This window comes from Mya arenaria, chromosome 3 (assembly GCF_026914265.1).
Source record: "Mya arenaria isolate MELC-2E11 chromosome 3, ASM2691426v1".
Lineage (NCBI taxonomy): Eukaryota > Metazoa > Mollusca > Bivalvia > Myida > Myidae > Mya > Mya arenaria.
In genome coordinates this window covers 486,753-508,670 of record NC_069124.1, presented here as the reverse complement: position 1 = coordinate 508,670, position 21,918 = coordinate 486,753, and the positions used below count along the sequence as shown (strand labels likewise).

At 31.6% G+C, this 21,918-nt stretch overlaps 2 protein-coding genes across 3 annotated transcripts; both read left to right on the top strand.

Moving 5' to 3' along the window:
- The first annotated feature begins 7,308 nt into the window (after positions 1–7,308).
- LOC128229025 (uncharacterized) lies at positions 7,309–12,859 on the top strand. The gene is made up of 5 exons (XM_052940661.1): positions 7,309–7,589; positions 7,718–7,913; positions 10,092–10,194; positions 11,307–11,497; positions 12,446–12,859. Exons 1-5 carry the CDS (start codon positions 7,481–7,483, stop codon positions 12,579–12,581), a joined length of 735 nt encoding a protein of 244 aa, XP_052796621.1. The 5' UTR covers positions 7,309–7,480; the 3' UTR covers positions 12,582–12,859.
- A 243-nt stretch (positions 12,860–13,102) lies between these two features.
- LOC128229024 (alpha-(1,6)-fucosyltransferase-like) lies at positions 13,103–21,654 on the top strand. 2 transcript variants are annotated; one of them, XM_052940660.1, is made up of 7 exons: positions 13,103–14,474; positions 14,831–15,068; positions 15,426–15,509; positions 15,933–16,025; positions 16,117–16,273; positions 16,850–17,002; positions 21,432–21,654. In XM_052940660.1, exons 2-7 carry the CDS (start codon positions 14,905–14,907, stop codon positions 21,444–21,446), a joined length of 666 nt encoding a protein of 221 aa, XP_052796620.1. In that variant the 5' UTR covers positions 13,103–14,474; positions 14,831–14,904; the 3' UTR covers positions 21,447–21,654. The 2 variants fall into 2 exon arrangements, with proteins under 2 accessions (XP_052796620.1, XP_052796619.1); XM_052940659.1 differs by lacking the exon at positions 21,432–21,654 and adding an exon at positions 18,523–19,273.
- Positions 21,655–21,918: the final 264 nt, after the last annotated feature.

The window sequence follows — 21,918 nt, the reverse complement described above, 5'->3', positions numbered from 1 at the left end:
AATATGATACTCTTTGTTATACGCGCACATTACGTGCATGTGGGAATATATATTAAATTTATTGTTATGTTCATTATAAACATTAGTCAAAATATTTCTAAAAAATATAAATATCATACAAGTTTTTTTTTCCATATATATTGTTGTTTTTTTTTAATTTGTATAGGCTATGAATGACATGATATTTAGATACATTATGTTGTAAACCTTTTTATATTGATTGCAATTTTTTCACATGCATATTGGCAAGCTTCTGAAATGTGTTTACAATCACGACCATACGCATCAACGATTTTATATCTTTTGTACATGCAAATAAAATCTGCCAATCATTATACACATACACAATGTTTTACACATTATACAATAGAGGAGCATTCAAATATTTAGCCCAAACTTCTTTATTTAAATCCGCATGGATTGCACATTATGTACTATAAATGTAAGAGGATTAGGAAACAAAACTAAAAGAATGCAAATATTCCAGTGGTTAAAAGAAAAGAATTATATGTTTTATTTGTTACAAGAAACACATTTTCATAATAAAAACAAAGAACAATGGGAAAAAGAATGGGGCGGGTTATGTTACTTTAGTGGTTCTTCCACAAACAGTGAAGGCGTTGGAATCCTTGTTAATCCAAATTTTCCAGCTAGCGACATAATAAAATACGAAGTTTTATTAGGCAGAATTCTAGCAATTGAACTATCTATCAATTCCAAAACATTTATCATTATAAATATATATGGCCCTAACACGGACGACGTAAACATATTTAAAATTTTAGAAAATTTTCTGCATATACACTCAGACACACGATAGGCGGTGATTTTAACACAATAATTGATGCAAATCTAGATAAGAAAAACGGAAATATCAACAAACATAATCGTTGCCGTAAATATATAATCGATGTTATGTCGACGTTTAATTTAATTGATATATGGCGTTTGAAACATCCAGATAAAAAGCAATTTACATGGCATTCGAGCACAAAACCAAGCATTCATTGCAGATCAGACTATTTTCTAATTTCAGACATGTTGCAAATTTATATTATTGACTGTAACATCAATGCAAGTTTTAAAACAGACCATTCCTTAGTACTTTTGAAGTTTAACACACAAGAAAACAAAAGAGGACCAGGATACTTTAAAATAAATAATAGCTTATTATTTAATCAAGAATATAAACAATTGATTAAAGATACTATTGAAAACACTGTAAACATAAATAATGAAGCTAATCCAGTCACCCTGTGGGCTATAATTAAAGACAACATAAGAAACACAACTATAGCATTTGCATCTAATCTAAAAAAGAAAACAAACATAAAAGAAAAAGAAATAATAACCAACATTGATAATCTAGAGAAAAAAATACCCTTAGAACATGATCATAGCAATATTTCAGAACAGATAATGGCTTTAAAATCAGAACTTAATGAAATTATTTTGAAAGGAGTTAACGGTTCAATCTTGAGATCAAAAGCCATACACATTGAAAATAATGAAAAAAACACGGCATATTTTTCTAATCTTGAAAAAAGGAACGCAGAAATGAAAACTATGAATAAACTAAGAGTCAATAATAAATTAGTTACTGGTCAAAAAGATATACTCAATGAACAACACAAATATTATAATAAATTATATAAGAAAAACGAAAATATTGAAACTGATATGTCAATGTGGAATTATACCAACACTAAATTGAATAATGAACAAATTGGATCTTGCGAAGGTATTTTAACCGAACACGAATGCCATAAAGCAATACACGAAATGAAAAATAACAAAAGCCCTGGTTCTGATGGTCTGTCAGTAGAGTTCTATAAAACCTTTTGGGATAATATAAAACATTATTACTTAAAATCTATTAATGAGTCATTTAGAACAGGGCACTTGTCGGATCTACAAAAGCAAGGAATAATCTCTCTCATCCCAAAACCCGGAAAAGATTCAGAACTAATTTCTAATTGGAGACCAATAAGTTTGCTAAATGTCGACTATAAAATCGCAACAAAAGCCATAGCGAATAGAATTAAAAAAACATTTTACCGAGCATTATTAGCCCGTACCAAACAGGTTTTATCAAAAACAGATATATTGGAGAAAATGTCAGACTCGTAGCAGAATGTATATCTCATTTCAAAAAGACAAATACACCTGGTCTCATATTTTTCGCTGACTTTGAAAAAGCATTTGATAGCTTAGACCATAACTTCATGATATCGTGTCTAAGGCATTTCAATTTTGGTCAAGATCTTATAAATTGGGTTAAACTCTTCTACAATGATATAAAAAGCATTATAACAAGTAACGGATACTTTTCAGAGGAAATAAATATTGAACGAGGAGTCCGTCAAGGGTGTCCCCTTTCATCATATTTATTTATTATATGCATTGATATACTGTCAAACGCAATACAAAATCAAAATGATATAATCGGCCTCACCATCAATAATATAGAAATTAAATAATCACTTTTTGCTGACGATGCCACCTATGTAAATAATGGTACAGAAAAATCCTTCTCTACACTTATAAACACAATAGAGAATTTCGGTAGAATATCTGGCCTAAAGCTTAATTCGAACAAATCAATTATACTTAGAGTTGGAACTCTTGCCAAATCAAGTTTAACATACTTCCCAGATAAGAAATTTATTTGGACCTCCACGAATGCTAAAACACTTGGAATAACCTTCACTAATAATGAAAAAGAATTATTAGAACTCAATTTCCTCCCCCAATTACAACACTTTAGAAACTGTTTGAAAAGCTGTTACCATAGAAAACTTACACTTCTTGGGAAAGTTACTGTAATAAAAACATTTGCTTTACCAAAAATCATATATCCCTTAACGGTTTTGCAAACCCCACCAAAAAATATACTTGATGAAATTAACAAAGATATATATAAATTCATATGGAATAATAAGCCTGAAAAAATAAAAAGAACTTGTATTACAGAAAAATACGAAACCGGTGGTTTGAATTTACCTGATATATACAAATTCACTTTATCGATAAAATCATCATGGGTTAAAAGAATACTGGATCATACCTATAAAGGTCAATATAATCAATTCTATAATAATCTATTAAATAAATTCGGGGGTGACCTCGTATTCGAATGCAATTTAAATGAAAAACTCATCAAAAAGATATGCTGCAATAATCCCTTTCTTTTAGATATACTTAGTTCCTGGACAGAAATAAATCAATACACTCCTAAACCATCAACAAGTAAAATAATCATATGGAACAATAAATCAATTAAAAATAATTGCAATACATTTTACATCAATGAGTGGTACGAAAAGGGAATTAAATATCTTCAACATATTTTTGACTATCGTACCAAACAATTTTATTCATTTGAATATATTAAATATTTATACGATATCAATACTAATGATCATCTCACATATTTTCAACTCTTATCTTGTATTCCACATGAAATAAAAAATAAAATGAACTTAGAAACACCAGAAAATACCACAGCAAACACACTTAAACATAAAATTATGTCCAGTAAAACAAAACCAAACAAGCTTTTATACTCTATCCAACAAAAAGGTGAAATGAACCAACACTTACAGGAAAAATGGATAAAACACTTACATTTGAATAGTATTAATGATATACCCTGGAAGTCAGTGTATACAAAATATATAGCTTCGACGAATGACATTTCTTTAAGAAGCTTCCAATATAAGTACATAAACAGAATCATACCGACAAATACTTTCTTATATAAATGCAAATTAACCCAATCAAATTTATGTGATTTTTGTCAGGAAAATATTGAAACACAAGAACATCTGTTTTGGGAATGTAAAATATCACAAGACTTATGATCACAATTGATGAACTTAATAAATCAAAACATTACTCCACTTGTTTTAGATTTAAAAATAATAAGTCTCGGATACAATGATAAGTCACAACATTCAAACATCGTAAACTTTTTGATATTGGTAATGAAATTTTTCATTAGTAACATGAAAAATAGAGGTACAATTCCAACCTTTGCATTCTTTTTTAATTATATCAGACTAAGAGAAACCATAGAACGAGAAACTGCCCACGTTTACAATCGAATACATATCCATCAGAAAAAATGGAACCTTTTGAACAATTATTTAAATCTTTGAATGCTCCATACATACATACAACAACAACAACAACAACAACAACAACAACATTTAATGCTCCATGCTCCTTACTGTCCATTAATCATCATTCACAATAATAATACTCAAATTTCAAACAGTAACACCAATTATCACTATTTTAAAAACCTACATAAATAACATCACTCTACAAAAACGCAACCAAAAACTCATATAGATCCAGTTGCATAGTATTAAAGTATATTTGTTAAAATAGTAAATACATCATTATCATTGCTTGTATACTGCTTTTTATGTGTTTTTCTTGTGAATATTTCATAATAAAAAAAAACAAAACAATACGAATAGAACATTTTTCTTTTCTTTTTTCAACCGTTGTATATTGTCCTTTTGCACCTTGATAATACTTTTGAACTGAAATGACACTATTCTGAACTTCAAATAAAGTGATTTAAGTTAAGTGAAAAATGTGTCTACATTTTATTTCTTTATTAATGAAAATAATTTGTTGTATAAGCCTGTTGTCTTCATATCATGTGTTCTGTTTTACATGTCTCTTTGTAATACACTACACATGTATAACGTTAATAAATTTCACAGTTTGCACGTAAAAAATATGTTTAAAATGTTTACTAGATATCGTCACAAATCATTGTTTGACCTGAAAAAGCAAATATTTTCATTTGTAACCTTCATGAACTGGTGCGAACAAAATACTTATAGAATAAACTTAGTTGTCAGTCATATTGAATAACCAGGCTGTCACTAAAAAGATGCTTTGCCAACAATAATTTTATAAGAATAAATTGGGCATTGAGTGAGGCTTGTATTCAAGTAGATGATTTTCAGGCTAGAAAGGTTGAATGCCCGATGTGCATACTAAGATGCCTCTATTAAAGTATTGAATGAAACGCCTTCTTTGACAATGGTTTGGTACCTGTAAGTCCTAGCGTGAAAGAGCAGATCCCCGCATATGTAAAGAAGCTCTTCCTCAACTCTAGTGACCGACTGAGCCTCAGATGATGTCAATTTTGCTGGGCCTTACACAATCTTACGTTTACCACACTCCCGGCACATAATGAACGCCCTGACCTAGGTTGAAACATCATTTAAGATGAATATAAAATATAAATGAAAAAAAAAACTGGAATCTATATTTTCCTTTATAGATAACTGCACAAAATGTTTCTGTAGAATATCTTAAACAGAAATAAAGTTTTAGAAAATCAGTACAGTATTTAGACATGTTCAAAATTTTATCTGTAAGTGCCGAATTATTGTCCATTATCATTTTAGTTATGTATTACTTCTGGCAATGTGTACATAATTGAAATATATGTTTTATAAGGACCAAGAGTAAAGTTTCTGCAAAATGCTGATGCTCAATTGTTGTTGTTGTTGTTTCAGTTGAACTATAATATGCATGCACACAAAGCCATGTTAACACCACTTTAAGCATTATTATGCCTCGAACTCGAGCTTATAAGGGTCATACTTGCAACAATGATGTGTTCGAACTGAACAAAGTTTTGTTTTTAGAAACAGATCATATTAAAACTAGGTGCAATTTTATTATTTAGACAAACAATAGGACATTGTCATGACACTGCACTCTGCAACACTGGCAGCTTATAAAACTTTGCAAAGGCTGAATCAATGGGCTGATGGCCCTTCACTGTTTTGGTTTAAACACTGTCCTCATAGGGTTCTTTTTCGCTCGCAAACAGTGCCACTACCTTGGCAATATCGATCTTAACATCTCTATAGCCACATTGTGTCTTTGGGAACTTAAACTGTGGTGGAGGAACCCAGTCTTTCTTCAGGACATGATGCCTTTCACTGTCTGTCAAGGAGCCCTGTCACTTAATGTACGAGCTATTATCTTCAACAGCAACCGCTGTCAGAGAGCTAGGAAAATCTTAAAAATGTTTGTAAAATACTAGAATAAAATAACATAAATACAATTGATAAGCTTCATTCCAGTCTCTCAAATCAAAAATGAAAGACACTAAACTAGCAATTATCTTAGGTAAATATGTTCTTTTATATCAGGAAAAAATCGCTAAAATATCACATTTCTGATTCAGATGAGTTTTCAACTTTTTGTTTCTTGCCAACATTACTCCACAAGGAGTCCAATGTTGCTTGAAACCTGTTCGTTTTGGAATGAAACCAAAAGATTTTGTTTGGTTTATTGAAATGCACATCTCTTTATTAGAATTTGAGCAGAAACAATCTTCGCCCCTAGGCGTATCTTCGAGCCCAGTTGGGGAGGCTTCAGCCCTACAGCCCAGGGCTGAATCCGTGCCTGTTGTTTATAAAACCAAAGCTCCAGATAAGGTTTTATATGATATTGAGAATTACTCCATACCTTATAAGTAACTATTTGGCGTATTCCACATTTCAAGTGACCTATACTTCATGATCTTATTGAAAATCAACATTAAACTCAAAAAGTCTTCGCGAAGGAAATTATGAGTGAGCATATACTATCTTTAGATGTTTTTGGAATAATTATGTTTTACAATTATATGACTATACTCACAAAACGTTGCAGACCGAAAGCTTTAAGCGATTTGATGATTTTTAATAATATGTTTTTTAATAATTAGTTTATAATTATTTGTTTTAAAATTAAGCTTCCTCAAGTAAATGCATTCTTTGAAAATATTTACCATTAACATTTTTACTTTATTCGGGATTGTTGGAATAAGAGTGAGGTTGTGCTCACAATCTGGTTTAAACCCCCAGTAAATGTACATTTTACTGACTGTTCCAAGGGGGTACCTAATAATCTTTGATAAACATACCTAGTTTTTTGTATAGTATATAAAAATGTTGTACTGTGTTGTTTGTGGAGTTTGGCGCTGTTGCTCCATGTGACTTGTGTGTGATTGTTTGTTTTTGTGTTTTATATCTTTGTCGTTTACCCCAAATAGGGTTTATGTTTAAAGGTTTGCCTTCTAACTTATTTCTGTAGTTTTTCTTAAAAGTATTGCTTTCAATACTGTCATTTTACTTAAGCATCAAATAAAACAATACAAGAAAATGTATGTCCGAAGGCCTCGTTGTAATCCGAAACCCTAAATTCATATACGGATTGAATTTTTCGTTACTTTGGACTTTTGGTTAAAACGGGTTTCGTATTTCATCAAAGCGGAGTCGTTAATGTTAGAATATACCATTTAAAAAAACTATATGGATGTTAAAGTTGAGCAAACATTTCAAAAATGTCATTTATATGAAACACCAAATAAAACAATACACGCAAATGTTTGTCCAATGTCATCGTTGTAATTCAAGAATCTTCATATTCGGGTTTAATTTCTTTTCGTGTAAAAATGGGACGTAAAATAATAATAATAATAAAGATTATATTTGCGATTTGTGGAGCAAGTTTATTTCTCATCCTCTGGAAATACCAGTATGTCAACAAACAATTTGATCTTTGTAAGTACCGATTCACAAATATTTTAACACCAAGTTTTATATCGTTTTTAAAAAACTGCTACGCTATATTGTATGTTAAAAACACTTACTCTTAGATCTTGAAAATCTCCAATCGATTTATTTTTCAGTTAGTATGTGGTCAAAAGAACCAAAAGAGAAGTTCATATGGACACCTTCGAAACTACTTTCAATTAAAACGGAGATGATGCTAGATTTTGCGTCTCAAGCACAGAGACTCCTTGTAAGAGGTGCTCAAAATATGAACACCCTGTCCTTGCAGAAATACTTGAATAGTACTTTGTCGGACGTAAACGCCTTATTAGAGTAAGTTTTAGTTGATTCGCAGACGTAGTGATAAATGATAATGACATAAGAAACGTAAATGAGATCAAGCCAATAATGTATTGTTGAACAGCCTAAAACACATACATGAACCAACTCATCTCATAATGCGTATGTCCACCTTTACAGGACATATAAATTTACGATGTAAAATATTAACATAGAAATGATGTATTGAAAATATGAATAATAATGAAATATAATAAATCAGATACACATATGTATAACTTAAACGAACCAAGGAGCTGCTTCAACGGGCTTGAAACGTTTTTGCATGAAAAGCAGCAAATTTTATCAAATGTAAATGCAATTCAGAAATATATATATATATATATATATATATATATATATAAACAAGAAAGATGGAACAACAGCACTAAACTCAATAAAAACATGTTCCTTTATACGTAGTATATCTACGAATATTATCCACTTAGCAATACCGAAAATACTGTGCTGATTAAAAATCATTGTTTGTAAAGACAAAAAAAATGAATTATACATATGAAGTGAGAGTGTGGTTAAATGGGTTGATATTATGATTCTTGCACATTTAATATATAAATGTTATAATATAATGTATATATTATCTCTAAACGTTTAAAATTAAACATATTCTCAGCACAAAATACAATAAGCAATATGCATGTAATTATAAACAGTATTACAGGTATTTAACTACTAGTTTAGCCTCTTAACATTGCAGTGTACTACAGAGAATATATTTGTTTGTTTCGGCTTGACAATTCTGCCTGATATAAAAGAGATTGTTCGTAATGTTTCGATTCATTTTGTTCTTTACAATTTCTTACAATAAAATGAAACTTATATGAACCTATAAATCCTTTATGAGTAGGATTTTAACTTAAATCATAAAAGGCTGGATAATGTTTCTTTATAAAGCGAGATAGTATGACAATCTAGTAACTAGGCATTGCAGGAAAGGTTTGTTTTTTTAGAAGAGAATAAAGGAAAGAAAAGAAGAGAAAAAAACGTTTTTATTCAGGTCTTGTCATTAGACCATAAAAAATCACTACGGTCGTTTATAAACTTTTAAACCTCGTAAAGCGAGCTTTGCCTGATATTTGTCTTTAAATGTCTTTATCGTACCTCCTAAAAGCTGGCACCATTGCTTAGGCTTGCTTTATTCGTTTACATTTTTTAGTTGGTTTCCGGTCGTTGGAAACTTGAAATCATTTAATCCGTTTATATGCTTTTTTTTATATTTTATTCTTCATTGTTAGCAAGTTGATGTGTGCTCTATTCAGGCTTATATTTTTTCACATTAGCATTTATTGCTAAATGTTAGGATAGATGTGAAATTTTGGCAATGCTAACCTGTTTAAGTCCATAGTGGACTCGAATTCCGGTGAACTCTTGTTTCACTGATCGTTCCAAGACAGTAGTCCCATTATTCATCATTTAAGCAATTTTGATTTGTTCGTGGTCTGTTTGTACTGAATGGCTGATTTTTGTTGATATAAGCACTTAAAAAGTCGATTTATTTATGACGTCATTTCCGACATGGCAATTCCGAAAAATCAATAGTCAGTATCAGTGGTTTTAGCTTAAAGCGGCGCGTTTAATCATGGACATATTCAAAGGAGGCATATACTTAAAGTAATGTTGCAAAAGGAAGCTTTCTTACGACCTTTGTGAATAAACATGATCCGTCTCGATCCGGATACGCGTTTACACACCGAACACGTCATGATACAGGTCGTCAGAAAAGTGTCCTGTCGTTATTTATTTAATATACATCATCGAAAAGCATATAATAACTATGTCTATTCTTCTTTTGCATTAAAAAGTACTTGAACGGAAACCCACCTCTGACTCTCTAAAGAGTCAAAATCTGAACTTTTAATTTTCATACTACTGTAGGCCAAATGAAAGTTAAGTGTTACATTTGGCGCAGTGACAAGTGAAATGTGACCTTTGAGTGTTCAAAAGGCCAAAGAAATTGTTAACTCACTGAAAGAAGAAAAGTCCTTTTTATTAAACTCATAAAACTCAATGAAATAAATCCAATTGGTATTCAATTGCAGTACTAGTCTCGATCAAATTATGGTACTGATTAAAAAGTAAAATTACATCTTCTAACATAGGGATTATTAGGTGTTTTACAATTTAAATGTTCATGTTTGTTTACAATTTCAGAGTCAATGAAAGTATGTTCCGTTCCTTAGAAGTAATCTTCTCATCTTCGCAGATCGATCTTAAACTTCAAGACGCAGTACATATGTCACCCTCTTCTTCGATGGTATGATGTCCGACTTTAGATAGCCTTACGTATTTTTCAAAAAGCTTTTGTACAGATATTTTTGAAATATATCAGAGCATTATTGTTTCCAATTTTAAATGAGTTGAAGAAATATGAGAAGAACTGATAATAGCATTCATTTACCGGCTATTTGCGATACAGATGTAATACTATAAATCATTTATATAAGACCGGTGGTGAAAGATTGTATTGACATGATTTCTAAATCCATATCACCTTTAACTAATTAATCTCAGGTGAGTTATAAATTTAAAGAAGTAAGATCTTAATAGGCTATACATCTAAAGTCAGACCACGTGTAAAATGATGTACGAACGATCAAACAAAATGAGCAGCATCGCGAGATTTTGGGCTGTCGGACATACTTCATTAAAATCATCATTTATAAAAAATGCTTCCCAAAAAAGATTTTCAATGTGTTGAACATATCTACATATCATAAATCCTTCAAACGTCTTTCGCTAACAGTATTTTAACTATCGTATCATTTTCCTCTCGACTTATGACACTTATCGAACACATAGTATTTTATTTATTTTTAATTTTTGTTAATTCATGGCCTTATTTAAATAGTCTTAAGGACAAAACATATATAAAAACAATGGTTGTGTTCAGCGCGAAGTGCCAATGGTATGCCTAAATACTAGCAAGTGGGTATGCGCGAGCTTCTGAATAACTCACCTTATAAAAAATAATACTGACTAATGTTATTTTCAAGTGTGACATCGAACATGTTAATTCAAAGACTCATCTATGACAAGTACTAAAGTCATTTTTCATTGCAATCGCGACTTTCTTCATGTCTTGTTTCAACCATTCATGTCGTTCTTTTTTTTAATGTCAAGATGCTTTAAAGATACTTAATTAAAACATTAAACGCTTAAAGTAGTATCTATATTAGGATTAAAAATACATTAAAAGCCAGATTGAGTATTGACTCGGTGTTGCCTCTTATTGAATATATACAAAAATAAAAATGATTACAAGATGTCTTAATGGCAACTATTTTCTGTTGCGGCTTAAATATAGTATGATGTTAGGTTTGTAATATGCCATATGTACATATATACCTATACTTAATGTTGTTACAGGAAAATGATCAGTTGCCGATAAACACAGACATTCAAAGGGAACTTGTACAAAGATATCGCGATAAAGGATATTATCATTTTGATGAGTTTGTTCTGAAAAGATGTGAAGGTTTGAAGGAATTGTCTGCAAATGATTCCGGAATAATGAAACCGTTACAACAAGTGTGCAAGAACCTTCATAAACTTCAAACGTAACACGTTTCGAATAGCAACTCATTTCTTCTATGTTTTGCCTTTAATTTATTAGTCCCCTACCGGTTTTATCAGATGGGAGTACATGTTAACCCTCATCCGTTCGTCTGTCTATCACTCATTTCGACGAAAATAGACACTGCAGTTACTGCAGTTTGCAATCTATGTGACTGAAACTTGATATTTGGATAAAGGGCCATTTTGAGATTATGGACTTTTTTAGTTTGATGTTCGACAAATTTTGTGGTTGCTATGGCAACCAATTTGTGAAAATTCCTTTTTGACAGGATCCTATATAAATAAAATAAAGCTACATTAACGAACGTTGTTACGTAGAAAGAAGACCATTATGAGATTGTGCACCTCTTTTTTGTCGAATAAAAAATATCTTTGCTATGCAACAAAATAGTGAAAGTACCACTTCTAAACTTGATCTTGGCATAACTCAAAAAGTATGAAAGCAACATAAATGACTCTTTGTATGTGGTTACAAGGCCATTTGGATAGTTTTTGTCGGACCAATCATGTGGTTAGTATGACAAGATAAATAGTGTGAATATAGTTTCGTCCATTCTGAAAAAATGGATCATGCAATAACTCAAGAAGTATGCCAGTTTGGTATATAAAACTTTTTCTACAACTTGTTAGAAGAGTAAAGGGAAATTCTGCACACTTGTTGAAAAAAAATCTTATTATAGGAATAAAACCGTTGGGGGACTATTGTATTGCTAGCAATGCCCAGTGACATGTTATAGCTTTTTTCGTTAAACCATAGTACACTTGAAAATATATAACAAATATCGGAATTGTTTTATTCAAGGTTAAATCTTTATGGTTACAATATCATATATGTTACAATATTAATTATTCATTAAATATATTTGGCAGTAATTGCATAGCTATCGATACTTATCATTTCATTATATCTTATTTATTTTACATACCAGTGAGATTGCAAGGGAAAGGCTAGAAGAACAAATCAGACAACAGACGGGCAATAAATGGAAAAAATATATGTCACGTGAGCTACAAAGTGTGGTACAATATGATCTGAATCAATATCAGGTAACGTTGATCAAGTAAGATTCTGTTCGTTATGAACTGCACTCATTTTGCGGGTATTAAATATTGGTCTTAATTTGGGAAAAGATTCATGTACCAATCGGATTTCATGTTGTAAATAACCAACCTTTACAGTAAGTCAATGATAAGGTCAATTACCATGAGATTAACTTAAGTTGCACGTTGACCAGCAATTGATATTATCATATTGATTATGAGATTAAACTGCACCATTTATGTTCTTAAATGAGTAAGCGTATGGTAGTGCCTAAGTCGCATCTTTCTTCAGTCACTTTGCATCTTTTGGACCTTATGATATATTGCCATATGTCATATTACACACGATGCTAACCTAATACACCTTTTGCGTCAAATTATAACACCGTAGTATTTATGTGATAATTTTGCTCTAGATGGTGTTATTTTTCTGTTTGTATTAGAAGCGTAATAAGAATTAAATGAATTGAAGAAATTTGAGTCGGTATACTGTCTTAAATGATTATGTATAAACTTGTAATTTTTGATAATATTTAAGAAAATGCGTAATTTTTTCGTAAAATATCCAAATTGAGACAACCTAAAAGTTTAAATATATAATAAGTTGTCCGATTTGAAAAGATATTTAGTACCAATTTTACCAATGAACATACCTGATTACTAGTATAATGGGTTTTAATACATATTCAATTAAAACTGTTTAGTTATCTATTCGTTATGGCCATCAAGATCGATAAGGTTAGATAGCACTTAAGCGGTGCTAGCGTTACCACTTATTACAAGTGCACAGTGTCAATTTAACCGACAGTGCTATTTTAATACGTTGGATGTACTGGTCTACCTCAATATTCTTAGAAACTGAAGAGTCCCATCTACATATATTCTAGTTCACTTATGGCTCCGTTAACCATAATGATAACGTGTGATGCCTGATGACCCATTGTCATTTTGGTACCATTTAAAATGGTTTTGCTTATTACTAATATGTTAATAAAAAGTTGTTGTAGTTTGTTTCTGCTCGCTTTTTAACTGAAATTGCACTAGAAAGTATCTATATTGAGAACAGAGGGTTATGGGTTATACTTTGTCTGTCATTTTTGCAATAACAACCATTTCAAATTTTACAAAATTACATTTAGTCACGATGCATTCACAATGTACATACTTATGTATGTTCAGCCAATTTCGACTTTTTAATTGGATGTGAAAACATTAACAACAGCAAAGTTAATAATTTGTGAAACATACACTTTTATTGAATTCCTTCGGTCTGTAAAACGTTGTAAAAAGAAATACGTAATATATGTGATTTATGTAGTTAGTCTATTACTCGAAAAAAGAAATCAAGTTATTGTCAAAGGCTTCGTGTCGTCTAGTCATTGTGCAAACAACTTACACATTGACGAAAACGTTGAATATATGAAAGTTGGCAAACGTATTGCCAGAGAAAATACGCACATGCGCAGTAAGGCCAATTGCCGTTGCTTCATAATTGCAATTTATAATCCGAAGATATAACATAATATCATTTTCAGAAACTAGTTCGGTATCGAATAAATAAATGAAAATGGTTTTAGATTTTATTTGTTTTTGACTTAAGTGATTTATTATCAAAGCCAACCTCATTGTAAATGAAATAAATGCGATGACATGTCAAACATGCATTTTTCTTCTAGGAATCTCACTAGTGTAACTCAACCAGAATATTGACGTGTTTACATATGTTCAGGACAGGCTACGGAAGTTTTATACACAGGACCCATACTTGTTTGGTGGCTGCTCTTCTCTCGCAAAGAGCATTGGTCATAGATGCAAAGAATCCTACATTTATTCCGAAATATTTTGAAAGTTATTCGAATTTAAAACATAGGCAACAGTGGCCATGTTCGATACCAAATTCATAGGTCATAAAAAATGGTCAGTTGTATTGTGTTATTAAATTTTGTTTAAAATTGAACATTGTCTTAAGAGTATGCTTAAAAACGTAATGTGAACAATATTAATATGAAAAACTAGTCCAGTAGTAGAAAGTTTAAACATAAACCCAACCATTTGTGACAGTGCATAATAATCAGTCTTTTTTATTTACGAGCGATACGTTTGGTTGGATTTTTTTGTAAATTTTGTATTCCAACTGTCTTAGATAAACATAGCCATAATATAAGGTTAAATGTATATATCTTAAAGTAATCATACTAATAATACAAATGCAAGAGTTTATCAATTTATGATATATTTTTACAAGAAATTTTCATTTCATTTATCATTTGTAGAGAAGGACATTGAAAGGTATGCTTCACTTCAAGAACTGACGAAACACGCAAATGGAGATAGAATCCCGAATCCAATGGAAATTCCAAATCATTTGGCCAACAAATTGATTTCTTTCAACAATCAACCTTCCGCTTGGTGGATAGGAGTAATGGCAGAATACATGCTAGGAAATGATAACCTTTCGAGAATTGTTCAGGATGCAATGCGGACAATGCCGTTTTCATCCCCAGTAGTCGGGTAATTGAAGCATATCAAATGCTGAATTTGCGTATATTTGAATTTTAAGTTGCAGAATAAACATTGCATAACGCATTTAACAGAGAATAGAATACACCCGATTTCTTTAAGCAACCAGATTTATTTCAAAAAGATTGTGAAGAAAGTCATGAAAACCCATCTCGCTGGCGCGCTGTAGTTACGTGTGGTCTTGTGTTTTAGGGAAAACCGGAGCACCCAGAGAAAACTCACAAGAAACTAATGGATACAATACTTGCCAATCTTACTATATATTACTTTTATATTTACAATTAAATAGTGTTACTACTGTTTAATTAATTAAACAAGATTATGTTGATACAACAATTGTCTTTTAAGGGTGCATGTAAGAAGAACTGACAAAATTGGTCGTGAGGCCAAGTTCCATGCATTAGAAGAGTACATGAACCATGTGGCTGGTTGGTGAGTATATCTTAAACGTCACAGTTTGGATAAGTATGCCTTATATGAATCAATAAAATAATTTGAAAATTTGTAATTGCAAGACTAAATTGAGAATTTATTTCTATATTGACAAGAACTCATAAGTTTCCTAAATTTGTTTGCATTCGATCATAATTATCTGCATGATAACGCTTCAATAATATGTATGTAAACAAAGATCGTGTTTTTTTATTTTAATTTGTGATACATATATGTAGCTGTCTAACTAGTGATGTATAGATTGACAAACATAAAGCACAAATTTTCGGCTACAGTGATACATATGTGTAGCATGCCATATATTATGTATAGATTGACGTACATATTACACAAATAGCAAGATTCAGTTATACATTTATGTAGATGTTTACCTATTGACACACATCTAACTTAAATCACTAGGTACAGTGCATACGAGGCAGTTAACGGTCGTGTAGAGCGAAAGGTTTACTTGGCGTCGGACAGCGTCAAAGTTCTCCATGAAGCCGAACAAAAGTTCGTAAATATTGGCTTTGATCAATTGTCTATTTTGTTTTAATCACATCTTATGTTATAAATCCTATATGTGAACTTTATGTTTTTACAGATACCCTGAGTATGCGTTTCTGTTCAACGAAACCATCACAAAGTATTCCACTAATGAGAAAACACGAACGTCAACTAAAATGGCATTGGATGGAATTGTTCGGGACACAGTTTTGTTGTCAAGATGCGACTATCTCGTGTGTACCATGAGTTCCAATGTAAGTACACTGTATATATCAAATTAATGTGGACTGACATTTCAAATGATTATTGTTTGGATTGTAGTTTTGATGATTGACCCACTTTTAAGTCCGTGAAGTAAATATATGTTTAACTGAAGGCCGACCCAATTATGTGAATTGAAATGTTAACCTTTTATGTGTAGCAGCGAAATATGCTCCTACATTCAAGTCAATACGTCATGGTAAATGGCAGTTAATTCCTAATGTATAGAGTAATATTTTCTGAAATTCTAGCCAATAAGGCATGGCTTATTGAGTGTGTACTACGCATTATTCACAAATGCATATGCTTTCAAATTTCAAAATACAATGCTTTATCATATGATTAAAACTCAGAGTATCAAGTTTCCATATACATCATGTTCTCTTAAACTTTCAGCTGATATGCTCGTTCCTGCGCATGTGTACTGCAAGTTTGAGCAAATTTATTTTTTATGAACTTCATTTGTGCCCAAATTCTAAAAGAAATGATTATACACGAGTAAGAATGAAGTGACATTCATAAGCATTTATTTTATAGAAAAAAAAATACATGTTTACATGGCTTAACAGGTATGTCGATTGGCGTATGAACTAATGCACGTACATCATGGGGACGCTTTCAACAGAGTGGTTTCCGTAGATGTGGACTGGTTTTATTCTTCAATTATTTATACTGCAATGTTGCCCCATATTTATCCAGTGCAAAGGGAAATTAGTTTTAAGGTAAGAATTTAGATAACAGATGCAAAGAATATATAAATACATAACGAAAAATATTCAAAATCATCTAAATCTCTTAGATGTTCACTAACCTTTCCAATACTGTTACCCCCACATATACCAAAGACAATGTTTTATTTCATTTAACGTTTTGTCTTTTGTTCGTTGTTTGTTTGACCTTGATTATGTTTAATCTAATTATGATTTTCGCGGCTCAATTTTTAAGCTTCAGGGCCTCTTACTGATGTTTTCATTGTTTTATCTGATTCGGAACTAAACAGTATTATAAAATGCATGTGATGTCACACAGGGGGTAGTTCCCTTATCGGTACAAAATTAAAGCTGATTTCGAACGTGATCTCCTCAAGAGTGATCAATTCATAGGTTTTTATATAGGTTCACTCATGGCTTTAGTTTTCAAGCATAATTACGAATAAAATGAAACAAACCACAAATTTACTTAATAATACATGTTCAAAGGTGAAAACAAAACATCAAAAATTTAGGTTAGTTTATACCTCTTTTAATTATTTTAGCTCAATTACACAAAAACAGATTTTTTTTGTATATATTTTAATGGAGACTAGAAAGGTGAATACAAAATAATTCAAGAAATTGGACCGTTCCAAGGCGGTACCTAACAATCCTTGATAAACATACCTAGTTTTGTTATATATATTATGTATGCACTGTGCTGTTTGTGGAGTTTTGTGCTGTTTGTCCATGTTTCTTGTTTGTGATTTTATGTTATATGTCTTTGGTGTTTACCCAGTGCCACTAAACCGGGGTTATGATTAACCTTTTTGCTACTGCGCTTGTTTCTGTAGCTTTTCGCATAAAAAATAGTAAACAATATGAGTGATCAATTGCAATGAAGATAAACACTTCCGAAAGACTCGTGATTATATTTCAACTCGTGAAGTTGACATCGTAAAATAATGAAATTGTGAATTTATGAAGTTATATTCTTAAATTTATTATGTTGCAATGATGAATTCGAGAAGTTTTAATCGTTAACTCGTGAACCCATGAAGTTGAAATCGTAAAATTTGGAATTCAAGAAGTCGATTTCAATAAATCGTGAAGAAAAAATCGTAAAATCAGAAATTTATGTAGTTAAAATCTTGAAATTGTGAAGTTTATATCGTGATTGAATGAAGTTGAAATAGTTTGAAATAGTACAATGATCCCACTAGTTACAAATCTTGGTTTAATTGAGAATGTTCATTCGCGTTAATAAAAGAAAGGTAGTGCTACTTTGTAACGGTACTTTTATTTAAGTATCACAATAAAGTTGTTGCGGTATTAAAGACATTATGGACTCGAAATAAAATAGGGTCATGTTTTTTGCCCTCTACAATGATACAAGTACGTGTAAACAGACTCTAGATTGATTCATATTAGTCCCATATTATCTTCACAGTTAAGCTAAAATTATTTCCTTGTATGTTCTAAAGCATTTTGTTATCTGCGTCACAGGTGTCATAAACGAAACTATCAATAAAGTCATTCTTCAATTAAAGGTTGGTGACGTCATCATAACGGACACCAACAAGCAGAGTCAAGTTCAAGAAAAGGGATTTATTATTGGCAAGAATAGAAGGACCGGACAAGTGGGATTAGTGCCAAAATACAAGATTGTTGAAGTCAATGTACAAAGACAATAACCGCATCAATAAGTGTTACCATGGAAGTTTTTCAATATTACAGGTTGAAAGTTAAAAGACTCACAATTCGCTCGCATGCTTACTTCTGCAAACATGCGTGAGTGTTGGTGGGTTAAGTCGATCACTGGCTTTCAATTCTTTTTGACAAATAGATAAAACGATAAACTGCATCGAACAGACTACTATTTTGCTCTGCAGTCAATCTGTCATCACCATATAGTAAAGAACGGAGGGTTACCTCAGCTAGAGATTGAACAGTATGTTGCATTTGTTCAGTAAAGAGAGGACACATAAAAAGAAAGTGGTATGTAGTCTTCTTTCTTTCGTCCCTACAAAATGGTGAGGGGACAATCTTTTTAACATAGAGATTGCGTAGGCGAGTGTGCAGGACCTGAAGCCGACGTTACCAAAATAGGCTAAGTGTTTTTGGCTTATCATTATAGGTATGATTTAAAACCAGCAATATTGTTTACAGTCTTTGGCTCAACTGGGAGAGAATTCCATGCAGATATTATAGAAGGAAGAAATGAATTCAAAAACAAGGATGTGCGGGTTAGAAAACTAGATATAATGGGTAAATTTCTAAGTGTTCTTGATGAGGCTTGTCCTACTGTCTGGGGAACCAAAACCGACAAATAATTTGTTCGTATTTTAACAAGGGGTAACAGGGTTAAACAATCTAAAATGGCCAACAATGTCCAATTTATGGCGGTTTTTGCAATTGTTACATGTAACAAGCGCCAGTCCTCACAATTTCAGTTGCATACTGATATCATTTCAGTGAGTCTCCACCTTCCCGCACATACATATTGATAATTGGTTCAGACAAATCGGTGATTCTCTGTTTCAACTGATATCGCCATGGACTTTATCGTTGTATGACTGTATAGTTTGTCAATTTTCTTGTTGAACAAGAATACAGTTTATTAATTTAGCATTCCTTTTAAATAATGAAAGAATATATTATAATCTATATTTTATTAATCCTAATGATATCATCACTACGGGGAGATTACATGCTAGAGAATTAAATACAATCAAGTTCATGATTTTCATTCATCTACATCTGTAGAACTAAAATTTCAAAGTTTAAGCAAGATATCATACGTTTCTAATGTTATCAGTCAATGTGACGTAAAAAGCCATTAACATGATTTTTGAGAACTATGATTGAGGTATCAAAATCTAACACGTACTTTGGAATTATTCCTTTCCATTCAGCTACATTGTCGTAATTTTAATATAAAAAATGGTACTTGCTATTTGAACAGAAAGTATGTCGTAAGACAAAACATAACCAATACCGTTGAAAAATACGGATAGTGTGGGTGATTTTACTGGTTGAAAGAAACGTACCATTTTCATCTCTTATTTTAAATTGGTTTATATGGGCCCTAACACTTCCTGATCAAAAGCCTTTGTTTGGGAGCATTGTTTAATTACGCAATCAGACTTTTACATTTTCAGATATGTCATGGTCTGTTTACATTAAAAACTTTATGTTTGCATAAAAAGTAAAAGACCTAGTGTAAGCCTTCCATATGTGCCCCCCCCCCCCATATCCGTGTATAGTACAACGCTTTTGTGAATTGATCTTTATCTTAATTGCCTTCTTCAGTTTATCAGATCTCCGATCTAAGTATCCTGCTGGAGGTTTTAGTATGGACATGGACAATACATCTTTTCTTTGATTTGTTGCTGTTGGTTTCAAATAATAATAATAATATTACTATTATTGCAATGCCTTAGACTAATAATTATAATTATGATATATATATCATAGCCCATTAATAAGATGTAATCAGAATGTTTAACAATGTACACTGCTATCTAAAAACCTATCACTCTTGTTTGTACATTTATTATTTCCAATCGGTTTAATTAATAAATACATAAGCTATGTTTATTTTCAATTTGTATTAGTGAGACAATAAGATTATCTACTCGAAAAGTGTCAACCCTATATGACCCTTAGCCAAAAAACAAATACACAGTAAATGCACATATGTACAGTATTGTGACACCAGTGCAATTAACAGGAGATGCACAGCAGAAGATTATCATACCAAACATTCCTTTAACTAGGCCTTTAAGCAAGAAAGAGTTAAACAAACTGGTTTAAAACCCCAGTAAATAAAAAGGGTTAAACAAACTGGTTTAAACCCCCAGTAAATTTACATTTTACTGACCGTTCGAAGGCGGTACCTAACAATCCTTAATAAACACCCCTAGTGTTGTTTTTTTTAAAGTTAGTATATATGTACAGAGCTGTTTGTGTAGTTTTGGTTCCATGTTTCTGGTTTGTGATTGTTTTTGTGTTCATTGTCTTTGGCGTTTACCCTGTGCCAATAAACGGGGTTAATGTTTCATCAAGTTAATGCATACGTTGACAAGATTTGCAATTTATTCAGGATTCTTGGGATAAGAGTGAGGTTGTGCTCACACACTGGTTTAAACCCCAGTAAGTTTACATTTTACTGACCGTTCCAAAGCGGTACCTAACAATCCTTGATAAACATACCTAGTTGTTTATACATAGTACGTACGCCCTTTGCTGCTTGTGGAGTTTTGTGCTGTTCTTCCATGTTTCTTGTTTGTGATTTTATGTTCTATGTCTTTGGCGTTTACTCAGTGACATTAAACCGGGGTTATGTTTAAACTTTTTGCCCCTGAGTTTTTTTTTTGTAGCTTTTCGCATAAATAGTGTTCTCTTCAATATTTAAATATTTGTATAAAGACTTCATATAGAAACCATTTCTCTACAGTTGGATTCAAAATGAGAGTGTCAAGTGGTACAAGTGTACGCCTATCACTCAAGACGTCGTGGATACCTACTACGGATACTTTCTTATAATCTCGTAGATAGTACACAAATACGTGTTTGTACACAGAAATATGGATTCTAAAGAATAAAACAACACATCGCGAATTTCCACTGTTAAGTCATGTTTTGAAAATTGAAAAAGACAGTCATGACATGAACATGGATTTCAGTAGACCCTTGCTGTTTTAAAAGAAATGTTTATATTTTTTATGAAAAACTCGTTTTCTCTGATTGTGTCGATTATATAACTTTTTATATAAATAAACCTGTTTAACAACCTGCAATATACATTGGATTCCAGTGATTGAATTTTGGAGACTTTCGCAGTTCAAACATGTAACAAGCATAATTTTAAAACATGTTGACGTTTTATTATCATCTGTTACTCATTTAACATCAACTTAACAAGGGTGTAACACTCTGTAACC

Coding starts and splice junctions, on each gene's coding strand:
- LOC128229024 (XM_052940659.1), top strand. CDS start 14,905: ATGGAAATTCCAAATCATTTGGCCAACAAATTGATTTCTTTCAACAAT. Junction 16,026..16,116: donor CTCCATGAAGCCGAACAAAA/GTTCGTAAATAT, acceptor ATGTTTTTACAG/ATACCCTGAGTATGCGTTTC. Junction 16,274..16,849: donor TGTGTACCATGAGTTCCAAT/GTAAGTACACTG, acceptor ATGGCTTAACAG/GTATGTCGATTGGCGTATGA.
- LOC128229025 (XM_052940661.1), top strand. CDS start 7,481: ATGGGACGTAAAATAATAATAATAATAAAGATTATATTTGCGATTTGT. Junction 7,914..10,091: donor GACGTAAACGCCTTATTAGA/GTAAGTTTTAGT, acceptor TTACAATTTCAG/AGTCAATGAAAGTATGTTCC. Junction 10,195..11,306: donor TGTCACCCTCTTCTTCGATG/GTATGATGTCCG, acceptor ATGTTGTTACAG/GAAAATGATCAGTTGCCGAT.